This window comes from Strigops habroptila, chromosome 1 (genome assembly GCF_004027225.2).
Source record: "Strigops habroptila isolate Jane chromosome 1, bStrHab1.2.pri, whole genome shotgun sequence".
In the NCBI taxonomy this organism is placed as follows: Eukaryota; Metazoa; Chordata; class Aves; order Psittaciformes; family Psittacidae; genus Strigops; species Strigops habroptila.
The window spans coordinates 91,319,685-91,331,982 of NC_044277.2; the positions used below are offsets into that span (position 1 = coordinate 91,319,685).

At 47.6% G+C, this 12,298-nt stretch overlaps 1 protein-coding gene across 7 annotated transcripts in view; it reads right to left on the minus strand.

The window, feature by feature from the left end:
• JARID2 (jumonji and AT-rich interaction domain containing 2) overlaps nucleotides 1-12,298 on the minus strand; it is a 221,545-nt gene extending 209,247 nt beyond the window's left edge. For 2 of the 7 annotated variants that reach the window (XR_003994398.1, XM_030506081.1), the window contains exons 1-2: nucleotides 12,211-12,298; nucleotides 10,962-11,599 (exon numbers count right to left, since the gene is read on the minus strand). Coding sequence is in view for 4 of the 7 variants with exons in the window: in XM_030506081.1 (XP_030361941.1) it covers nucleotides 10,962-11,006 (45 nt within the window). In the remaining 3 variants the exon portion in view is untranslated. Of the gene's footprint in view, nucleotides 1-9,573; nucleotides 9,694-10,961; nucleotides 11,600-11,949; nucleotides 12,080-12,210 lie in introns of those variants that run through there. The other 5 variants (XM_030506337.1, XM_030506253.1, XM_030506170.1 and 2 more) reach the window with 5 other exon arrangements.

The following is a 12,298-nucleotide window of genomic DNA, read 5'->3' on the forward strand; positions in this document are numbered from 1 at the left end:
AAACCATTAAATGGCTATCACCCTCATAGAAAACTAACATTCCTGCCTGCAAATACTTGCACACACTCTTACAGAGGAATGACAAAATCTCAAGCCCTGAAAAGCACTTCGGCATGTGCTTAACTCACAAGCTTCAAGCACTTCAACTGACGTAAGTAAGAGTATTCATGCATTTGAGACAGGCACGTGCTACAGAGCCTTGCTGGATTGAAACTGAGGGTGCAGTTCCACATCTTTTTAATCTGCAGCAAAACTGAAGGGGTCCTTGTGCCCCACCATTCCCTTAACTGTGCCACTAAAAGGTCTTTGGAGGCTTGCCCTGAAACCAGACCATTTAAAGATGAGGAGGTAGGGGAAGAAAGGAGAACACTAGCATAACTACTTTTTCAGCCTGCTAATTTCAGTGACCCTATTTTGTAGAAGCTCTTTAGTTGTACTGATGTGGCCAAAGCGCTGTACCATGAAAGAAAGATGAGTGGGGTGACCACTGCTGGCTCCAAGGGAGAGAAAAAGGCATGTGATGCCACATCCTCATGTTCCTAAAATTAAAGGAAACCTTCTTTGCAGCTTCTTAATTTGACATGGTTTAGCCTTCTCACACTACTTGGGAACCTGGGGCAAAAATACACCAAATACATCAGCCCTTCAGTTTGCTTGTACATTCAATAGACATGAGGCATTTTAACAAGAGAAGCTATCTGAACTTTATTCTTCAGCAGTACATAATAAAGCCAAATAAAGCTATGGGAAATTTCTCAAGGAACTTCCTTCTGTAAGCAGGTCCTTGTTGTAGAAAGTAGAATGGTACCCTCGCTTCGCTTCCATGGTGAAGAATAGTAGAATAGAATTCTTCTATTGTGGGGTGGGTACATGTGGCTGTTGAATTAAAAGGAGTACTTCTACCACATTTAGCAGTGGAACTCAGCTTCCAGTAGCACAGCTATATTTTATATTCTTCTATATTCTTCCTTTTTTTTTCTTCTTTCCTTTGAGCTTAAAATTGTTCAAATCTTATCTAAGCAAGCATAACATGTAACAACAGCAGTACATTTTTAGTCCTAACATATTTTAGCACTCTGGGAATTATTATGGCACTGCCATGACTACAGGCACGTTTAGCTTCATTTTCACCCTGTGGCCTAACTTTGTTTCAACCTTAATATTCACCATGCTTCCAGTGGTAGGACAGTACAGCAAAATCCATGCACGAACAATTCTTAGAACAGACAAGGACAGCTAATTCTACTTGCTAGGAAACAAAACATATATCTTGACTCCCATTTAGTCATAATTTCACAGCCCATTTAAGCTCACACTATTGCTAACAGAAGCAATCCCACCCCGCCCTTGCCACTTCATTTTGTGTCCCTGCAACACTTTCCCCAGACCAAGCATTTTTACAGCTACATCAGAAACTGCAACATCAAACGAATCCACATTAAAAATCAACCACATTTTGTCAGCTCAGTTTTAACCTGGAACATCCCCAGCCAGCTGTGGGAGTTATCACCTGGTATACATGTTGGCCTGCAGAACAGACGGGAACAGGCAGCCAGAGGAAGGCTCAACCACTTTTTTCAGTGCAGTTTAGGCTTAAAAATCAAAAAACCCCATGGCATTAGGCAGGTTACTGGTCTCACATTCACAACGCTGCTACCAAAGGCAAAATGCAAAAGCTACACACAGGACATATCCACCACACATAGGGAGAAGGGGACAGTATAACAGGACAAGATGGCTTCTCTCTATGGCTACTTTTTACTTTTGTAGTTTTTATTCGTTCAAGGCATCACAGACAGACTTGAAAAAAAAGAAAAGCCAGCTTCAAAATTATTTGCCATTAGGACAACCATTATTTCTATCAAGTTATAAATAATTCACAAGTTACAGTTACTGTAACATGCTGTAACTCCAGCTTTTAAGTAACTCGAAGCCTCTTGTCTTACAAAGTGGTATTACTGTGTCCCCATTATATGCTGAATAACTAGAACAAAAAAATTAACATTGGTAAAAGCTTTTCAAACTTAAGCTAAAGGCCTCAGCAGCAAAAAGAATACCTTCTTACAATCTTACTTGGGGGTAGCACAGCTTTTAATAAATGATTAGAGGAAATACTATTCCAGAACACTAACTTCTGCTTTATATCCAAAACTGAAAGGGACGTTCCCTGGTCTCCGAAAGCCAGTCTGCACGATGGCAATAGGCCGTGAGAATTTTCATCATTATCACTATGCTTCAAAAGGGGGGAAAAAAGTGACTATCAATCAGAAAACAACATCTTGGGTGTCCATCTATGTCATCTTCCTGTGAAAAACACTCACATTAAGGCTGGTCATTTGGAACATCACCCAAAAAGGAACTGCATACACCACCAGCTTAGTTACCAGTCAACTTTACAAACAACAACAGTAAACCTTTTCGCTTGGCTTTTGAGTTTTGCAAACTCAAAGGTCTGGACCAAATTTTGTGGGGCTGAAACCAAAACAGAAGCAGTTCTATTTTTTTTTTTCAGCTTTAGTTAAGAAGTTAATTGATCTGGCATACGTGCAGGGTTGGAAATTTGTATTACGGGGTTTTTAGCATGCACACTGCAGCTGAGAGATTTGGCTTACAACTTTGATGTACCGAAAAGAATTCTGTGGGACAAACTGGCTGAAGGTAATATTCATGAAATAAAAAAGGTGAGAAAGGAAACATATTCCTTCTCTAAAGTCAGCCTAATGGGTACTTTATAAAAGAGAAAAAAACCTATAAACATATGGTGGTAGCCTGCAGCAACTTAAAAAGTCTAAATGCAATTTCTAGGCTGTGTACTTTCAGGGCATGAAGACTCCCAGTTTCAGAACAGCACTGAAAACTCTATGCTAAATACACAACTAATAAAAATAATGATAAGCATCTCAAAGAGTGAGATACTGGACAGGCTCTTGTTCAAGATGCATGGTTCCTGTCCACTTCATTACTAAGAACCTCGAAAAATATTTGTACATTACAATTGACTTGACCCACATGCTTTACAGCTGCAAGCTCCTCTTCGTGTTTCTTGAAAATGCAGACCATTCCCAAACGTAGCTGGAAAATTGTTATTAACTGTTTAAATTGAGTTGTCAGGGCCCAGGGGAAACTGCGTTCCTGTCACTGAGGAGCCTCAAAAGCTTACTCTCTTGGTTGGACTCCCCAGACCACAACATGATTAGCAAGATGCCTAGTACAAGAGTGAAGTTTCCCCAAAGCAGTAGCAGATTTTTTTATCCGGAAGAGAATAAAGCACAATCCTCAAAGACAAAAGTCTTTCCCCTAATATATAAACGTGGGAAAGGGCAGAGAAGACCATCCCGTTCTTGTGGGCAGTGAAGGAAAAAGCCATCATGTCTAAATGCCAGTACGCAACATTGCCCAGAAAAATTGGGGAACATGCATCTCTCCCACTCACATTAAGTCTGTTTTAAAAATAGGCACAGAGCTGATTTCCATATGCATATTGTTGAAAGAGATGATAATTTCTCCAAATTCACTTCCATCGTTCTTAATTTAAAAGCATGCATTGCTTCAACACTAATCTGCAAGCAAAGCTAAAAATGAATTACTCGCAATATATAGTTATCCCAACTTGGCTCAGACAACACAGTATCAAAGTGCAAAACTAAGATTAGTAGATTATGTCAGAATGAGCTCCCATGGTTTATTTTTGAACTTTATAAATATCCTTAGCCAGTCATCATAGCACGTGTGTGCCAAAACATGCTAATCTCCTGCAACCATCACGTCGTTCAAAAGATGTCAGACCAGCGAGGCAAGCTCAAAGAACTGAAAACAGAGCACAGGGACACGAATACCACAAGTCCTCCTGGAGCACAGCAGCAGGCCACAGTTTCTCAATGTGATTCTTATTATTTGCATTTCTTCTGGCCTTTAGAATGTAAAACCAATATAATAACAGCCACAGATCAAAAGCTGTCTTTTTGCACAGCAAATCAAGGGAAGAACCTGATAGAAAAGGCCACAAGAACCCAAGTAGGATAGACCAAGCAGATTACACATTACAGAAGAGACATTTAGAAAGAATTAAGTCATGCCCCTCAAGTGATGCAGTTACAAACTCTTCTGGGGGCACTGTCACATTTTTGCTAAACCAATTTTAGCAGTGTCAAAATGCCCAACTGCAACTGTAGTGATCCTACAGGCACTAAACCAAACCAAACCTGACCAGAAACTATTCTTGCTCCACAGACCTAGATGCACAAAGTGTATGAAGACTTTAGAATAGGTTTCTCATTTTCTTTTCAACGCATTTAAGACAACAATCCCATTTTTATGCCTAATAAAAGGAAGTTTTGTTCCCTCCAATAAAAATACAGGATATGGTTTATGACACATCAGTCCAGGATGAGACATTTGCTGCAGAAACACTGAAGCAGTTTCACGTGCCACTCTCTCCTATGTGATCTGGTGGAATGATAATTTCCACCTGAGTGTTTTTAACTTGCCTTCGTGCTCAGCCAAGCTGGTCACTCCAAATGGCTTTCTGCAGCGGCATAAATTAAGCTGATAAACTTTGCATGGGAGCAGATGGGGTACACTCACACCATCAGTCTGCTTGCAGGCCAGGGAGCCATGATCTCTAGCCGACAGCCTCAAGACAGCCTTCAGTGTGGCAATGCTCTTGGCCACTGCTCAGTTTTGCCACTGATCGTGTCCATACTTGCAGGGCAAGTGGAACAGCAGCATATTACAGCTTTGGAATCTCCAACAGCATAAGGAAGCAATGGACAGAAAGCAAGCACACGTGGAGGGGAAGAGAGCTAGCACGTTTTTAAACAAGCCCTTGCTGCTATAATGAAAGGGTTTATTCCTTTCCCACAGCCCACCACTGGAAATACCAGGCCTCTGCCGGATTATTGAAGAAACAACATCAGAACAGGATGTCATTACAAGGGAAAGTGTGAAACCCGAGCAAGCGAAACAGCAAATGGTTTTAAATCCTACTGATTCATTGAGAAAATGTTTTTTGTGACTGAAATAAACCCACCTCTACAAATGAAAACCCAGAGTTCCCAAATAAAACCTGCCCGTTAAAACCCAAGAAGGATCACATCCAATATTACCAGTACTAGTGAGCCAGCAAAACAACCAACACATCAAAGATCTAAGAGAATACCAAATACATTTTGGCAAGCATATTATTTCCTGTATCTGAATTTCAGGGCCAAGCACTCCTCACATACTAGACCAGAATTTTACAGGCGATTTGCAGCTTTCAAGTTTCCTGGTAGCTTCCTACCACTTAAAAAATGCTTAAAATAAAAAATGGTAGTAAGTATAAAAAGTATATGGGAACCATACCCCATCATTCCCTCGGACATTAAACTCCAGATATGTTTTACCCTTTTCTCTGAAGTTGCAACAGGTTAAGGGTCTTTGTATTGAAGGTGAACTGCTAATCATAAAACCAGTCAACAGAAATTTTGGCCTGAAGCATAGGGACATTTAGGGACATTTAGGGCCATCAGAGTCAGGAAACAGCCAATCTCCGGCGACACTGAAATTTGCATTATTAGACTTGAAAGTCAATGTCCCCTTAATCTTAACACAGAGGCAGTCAAATCCATCAGCACTATTGTTTCCAGACTGTCTGCCCACTAAGGCAAACAATGCATCATTTACACTTCGTTTACATTTATAGTTGGGAAGAAAGCCATGCAAAGGACTAGTGGGGGAAAAACCAAGATGTTTTAAATGCAAATTTGGATTTTGTAGCAATGCATGTATTCCTCTGCAAATTCCACATCTGCTATCACACAAAAGCTGGGTGCTTGTAATAAAAAAAATATCATAAACGTGTCTTTGCTTTTCCTTTCCCTACTTCTGAATTACCTTTAAGCTTCCCTTTCACTTCAGTGCTGCAAACTGGGAACTTCAGAAATGAAAGCAGCTGGTGTTTCCCCTCCCTCCCCAAGTTCACATTGATTGAATTCAGTCACTAGACAATATATATAAAACCACAAAAAACCCACCCAAAATCAAGCCCCAAAAAACCTCTATTTCCCTCCTCCTCAAGAACTTGCAGTTATGTTCAAACCAGGAAGTATCAGTAATGTGTATAAACAAATTATAAATTTTAAATCTAGAGTCTCTTTAGCTTCCAACTATGAGATATAAAAATTGACCTACTTTATGTAATACTCCCACAGCTGAGTCATCACAGTATCAACTGGTCTCTATCAGCTGCAGCGTATGATCATCACTCCAAAAGAATCAAGTATCTCTACTGAAATGCCTCTTTTATGCTATTATTATGTTTAAAATACACCGTTAACCTAACAGTCCAGACCATAACTGGGGAGGGGGAAAATCCTGAAGAAAGTTTGCACTGTGTGAAGCAGTCCCTGTACAGCAGATGCCATGCCTCATGGCAAGAGCTTGTAAGCTACAGGACAGAATGCTGAACGAGGCTGCAGAAATACAGATTAGTTCCATCTCTGCCACTGTTACAGTATGTAGCTTCAGGCAAGTAATTTAGACTTCTTTCTGTTTCATCAAACAATAAAACGGAGGGAATGCTGCTGCCTTACAAAATCAGCTGACGTTTATACCACACTTTAGCATACGCATAACATTAGTTGTTCTTTTACATCTACAGAGAAGGAAGGGGTAATGTATTTTTAATACTGGCTTACTAGGCCCCATAAGAGAAGGTGAAAGTGCTTAATGAACATTAGAAACTCTTCACAGGGGCCTTGATTCATTATAATTCACTCTGGACAGCATCTTACACAGACTCCTGGCTTACAGTCCTATCAGAGCAAGCAGGAGTCTGTTAGTATCTCAGGGTAAAGCATCTGTTGATAGCAAAAAGTATGCCCTTTTTTAAAACAAGGATTTAGTTACTAGTTTCCAGTTACATGCTATACTATGATCATAACATAATGTTGTAGTCTTCAGAGACCAGGAGCAGGTTCAAAGGAACCCAAACTCAGATCTCAAGTGCAGCTAGCATCCTTACACCATGAGCTGAAGTGATACATGCAGGGAGAAAAAAGTAAGAATTGAGCATGCTATGCTGCTGGCATTGTTACCGAGAGCCTGAAAAAGACCCAGCACAAGAAGGCTCCAGATTATCTGAAATAAGATGCAATGTACACTGAATACTACCTCTGCTGCCACAGGTGTATTTATATTATTTGTTGTAGGAAGTGGTCAAACTTAAAGCACACTGACAGTTATGGGGCTGTGGGAGGAAAGAGGAAACTTTTGCAGGAAAAAAAAGCAAGGCAGGAGGGTCCAGCTGAAGCCCTGGAGCGCCCAGGGCCAGACCCCTACACAAACATCCCTTACTCAGGAGAAGGTGCTGCTGTCTGGTCAATGCCCCTCCAAAAACACTCCCTGAGCCCGAGTATTGGTTCAAAGGCCACAGCTCTCACAGGGGCTCTCCTCGGATGTCTGCAGCACACTAATCCCGGACAGGCCTCCATCTGAGGGGCTTACCAGGCCGTCCGTAGGTGAAGCGTGTCACCTCATGGCAGACTACAGCACTTTTACTTCTGCAAGGACAAGGAAACAAGCCACACGAGGCGACAGTAGTGACATTACTCCTTAATTATATTTTGCCATCTGCTACCGTGGCAGAACTGTGCAGGTATTTTAAGGCACTAATCCAGGTCTGACACTCCAAGACCTAAGCCAGCAAGAACAGAAGATTTGCTACTCGGCATCACAAAAACGGCAAGAAAAATGCACCTGTGAAATTATGCCTAAGACTTCAAAGCTTTTCATTTAGGAACTATTAATTCCAAGCGCATACTGAATGCAGTCTGGCTTCTCGGCTGATGCTTTACAAAGCTGTCACTTTTCTGAGGCTTGAGCCAAAAGGCAATATTTGATATGTAAAGATGTTTGAGAAGGAGGAGGGTAAAGTGAGAAGAAAGATTTGTATGAGTCAGCCATAGTGATAGCGTTTTTAAAGCACAGAAAAAAAGATGCATACACGGATTTCCTCATTCCTGGGTTACCAGTCGCAAAAGATAACGCTCTCAAAGTTTAAGAGAACTTTTAATTGCGACCACTTACAGAGTGGAGAGCCAAGCCCCTCAATACACAGGCTTTACTCCATTGTTCTCACCACCTTTTTGTTTTCAGAATTCATTCCACGAATGCCGAAAAGCAGCAGCCTGAACATGCTCTGCTCCCGACACAACAGCCCGCAGCGATACGAGACGCAGGGCCACTGAGGTACCACCGCTCCGTGCCTGCGCACCGAGGTCACTCGGCCGGACCCCCGCTCGTCACGGCGAGGCATCACCCCCGGCACAGCCCTCACCTCAGGACCGGCAGCACCCGAGGCCCCACGGCCGGGCAGCAGCATGGCCCAACACTGAGCGGACTGCTGTTCCGCTGCGGGCCGGGCGTGGGGCGAGGAGGCCGCACTAAGGGCCGGTGAGGTGATGAGGCAAGGCCTCCTCAGCCGCAGCCACCCTTCCGCGCCGCCTCTCCCGGGTCACCTGCGGCGGTACCTGGGTGTCTGCGGCGGAGGCCTGCTCCTGGGACGCAGGTGGCACCGGAGGGCCAGAGTCTGACATGACGGAAGGGGATCGTGTTAAGTGCCCGCGACCCGGGACGAGCTGTCCCTGGCCCCGACACGGGCGAACACACCTGCGGCCGCGCAGGCGGACAACAAAAGGCCCGGTTGGCACCGGCGAGAAGGAGGCGGCGGCGGCAGCCGCGTCCCGGCGTGCTCCGCCAGGCTGCCGCAGCGCCCGAAGGTCACGGGCAGGAGGAAACGTGCCACGCGTGTCGCCACGCCGCTTCCCCACGCCTCCGCCCCCTCCCCCGGGGCGACGTGACGGGCCCTTCTCTACGCGCGGGGCGGCGGTTGACCAACCTCCCAGCCCCGGAACCGGCCGGGCCGCCCCGCACCTGCTCACCTGGCCCGGGGCCGGGCCCGGGCCGCCCCCTCTTATCACACCCACCACCCCCCCCCCGCCGCGCCGCCGAGCGCTGCCCCGGGGCCTACTCCCGCCCCGCCGGCCCGCCTCGGCTCTGACGTCACGCCAGGGGCGGCGGGGGGGGGGGGGGCCGGAGCGCCGAAGATTCCACGGCGCGCAGGCCCTTCCCTTTGTGACGTCACGGGAGCAGGGCGAACCTGGCCGGGCGGCGGCGTGGCCGGCGGCCCGCGGGCTCCCGTCACAGCCCCGGCAACCTGTTGCTGCCGCCAGCGCGCCCCGACGGCACCGCCGCCTGCGCCCCCCGGCAGAAACACACATGGGAACGGGAGAGGGGGAGGAGAGGAAGGGGGAGGAGGGTTAAAAACACTCGCCGCCGCGAAGTTGCCGCCGGAGAGCAGACGGCGTGTTGCCCGCCCCCCGCCCTCGTCCCTCCGGTGGTACCCCCCGGGCGCGGGGCCGGGTGGGAGCCGTGCTCAGCCCCGGCGCCGCATTGTTCGCCCCTGTGGGCCCGGGGCGACCGAGGCAGGAGCAGCGGTTCGGGGCGATTGCCCCCCACCCCTCTTCACCACCCCTCCCTAATTATTAACACGGCGGTTTCCTCCCCCCCACCCCCCCGCTTTTGTCTGCCTGCCTGGGAAACGTGGACGCCTCGCGTGTTTCGCCAGAGTTTCCACCCGCCGTTCCCGTTTCGATGCAATACTTTAAACTCGCCGGCCCCGGATTCCCCGCTCCTCTGCAATGCGGATGTATTTTAATTCGGAAATTTCGGGGGGGGAGGAATGGAGATGGGGGGGGATAGCTCCGAAATAGCGCGCAGCCCCCCCGCCACACACACCCCCGGGGCTGCGTTTCAACGGGGCGGGCAGCCGATAGCGGCAGTCAGCTGGAGCCAACTGCAGTTTTTACCGAATCTATGGAATAGCGAGAAAGAAAGTGTCCCGAAGGTCACCCTCCCTTGCCAGGAGACACCCGGGGCTGCGAAGGATCGCCACGAACGACAGGCGCGATAGCAACTCCCAACTTTCAGAAGCTTCTCATCCAACACACCCCAAAGACGGCATTTATGTATATCCCCCCCCCAATTACACATTTTTTTTTAAACGTGCAGATCAAACCCATTATTCGCTCTGCTGCATATTTGGCTAATCCCCTCAGTTTTTCCAAACGTAAAGAAAAAAAACTCCCCTACGCCAATCAAAACGTAACTGGAGCACGAACAAAAATCCAACTATCCCCCTGCATTTATACGTTTAAAGGATCAGACAATTACAAGGGTTCGGTTAAGCGGCTGAATAAAGAGACAGGCAGAAACGCAGCCTGGGCTGCCGCGGCATCAGCCCCAATTTCCCGAGCCACCCTAATGAAATATTTTAAAACTGCACCGAGCCATTTTCTCGCCATTCTTCAAGTCGAGCCCGAGGACCGGGCGATCCCCGGCCGGTTCGGTTCCTATCGCACGACAGGCGATAGAGCAAGCAGCAGGCGATCCCCCGCACGAGAGGGGATGTGGTAGTGCGAGAAACCAGCTCGCCATAACCAGACACTGGGTTTCAACTTAAAGGGCTTTCAACAACCGCCGCCGCCGCTTCACCAGGCGGGGATACACACAGGCAGCTCACCAAAATCAAAATTATATACATCCATAGACACCTACCGCATGCAAAACCGCGATATTAATAAAACCGCCTGAAAAAAAATAACGCAGTTTCGTGACATTATCGCGGCAGCCCCCCCCGCCTTTCATCTAAAACTAGATTATGATTGTGTCATTTGAGGTCAATACATTTATTCACTGGAGGAATCGCTGCACAAATCTGGGTTTATAACCCAACTGGATAGAAGGCTTCCCCGTTAAAAAGGGGCCTCTGAAACTCCCCCACCACACCACAGAAAACCCCCCAGAAATCCAGTATCAGACTGGTTCCGAAAGCCTTGTAGCTGCAGGATTAGCGATAAACTTGACATTCACTGCCATTTCCTAAAACTGAGAGTCAAACGATAGATGTTACGGGCACTTACGTATTTCTTTTGAATTATATTCCTCTTGGGTCTTTCTTTGCTCATTCTGGTATCCAAATTCTGATTGCAAAAAGGGACAATTGCTTCATGAATTAAAGCCGCGACAATAATTTAAAAAAAAAAAAAAATTAAAAATACCGAAAAAATCCTGGGGGGAGGGGGTTGTTTGTAGTGGTATCTTGTAATCCGACTTTCTTTCCTCACAATGTGATTCTCCTAGCAATAAATCCGAGGAATGGGGGACGAAAAAAAAAAAAAAAGACGAATGCGACGGAGACAAAAAAAAAAAAAAATCACTTTAGTGAAACATCATAATGGAAAATTTCCCCCTAAACGCAAAAAAAACCCGACGCCCTCGGTATCCCCTTTTTCTCTTTCCAGCCACCTAAGCGATCTGCAGGTCCTTAGTGTCAGAGCTGTAGTTACATCTTGGAGAAGAAGGAGAGGGGCCGAAAGGAGAAGATAAATACTCGAGACGTTGGAAGTCACGTTTGTGCCGCTGCGGCGGCAGCAGCAGGGAAAGCGGCAGAGACAACTCCAGCTCCGGCAGTGGCAGCTCCGGCAGTGGCGGCTCCGGCGGCTCCGGCAGCAGCGAGGGCTGCGCGCACCGTGTGTGTCTCCGCTCCTCCAGCTCCCCCCTAACCAATGAGAACAGCTCTCCGGCAGCAACTTTAAATGGACCTGGCTCCTTTTTTTTTTTTTTTTCCCTCCCCCCCCCCCTTTTTTTTTTCCCCCTCTTTAATATATATGTCTGCGTGTGTGTGCGCGCGCGTGTGTGTATGTATATATATATATACACACACGGGCGCACGCACACACACACACATACATACACCGCTTAAGGGCCTGCCCTTAACTCCCAACCGGGACAGCAGCCGCAACGCCCGGCCCCCGCTGCGTGCAGCGCACGCAACAGGCCTCGCTACGCGCTCGGTGCGGGTCAGGCGTCACACGCTGCCCTCCTCTACCCCCACAACCCTCCTCCCACCTCTTCTTTTCTTTGGCATTTAAGCGCGGCCGCCCCGCAGCCAAGGTCGCCGCTAGCTCTGCGCCACAACCCGAGCGCGGAGTTTGGCGACGGTCCCTCACCGCGCACCACGCTCGACCGCCCTGCCCTGCCCCCCTCCCCTCCCCTCCTCTCGTCTCCCCGCCCCGCCCCGCAACAGCCTCTCTCCTCCCAGCTGGCAAGGGCTCCCCCTCAACGCTCCGACCCCGCGCCCGACGCGCCTCCCCCGGCCCGGGCACGCACCGGGGCCCGCCGCGCTGGCAGCACCTGGCCTCGCTTGCGGGGCTCCGCGCAGGGCCCGGGAATCGTCCTCGCTCGCAGGAAAGTTGTA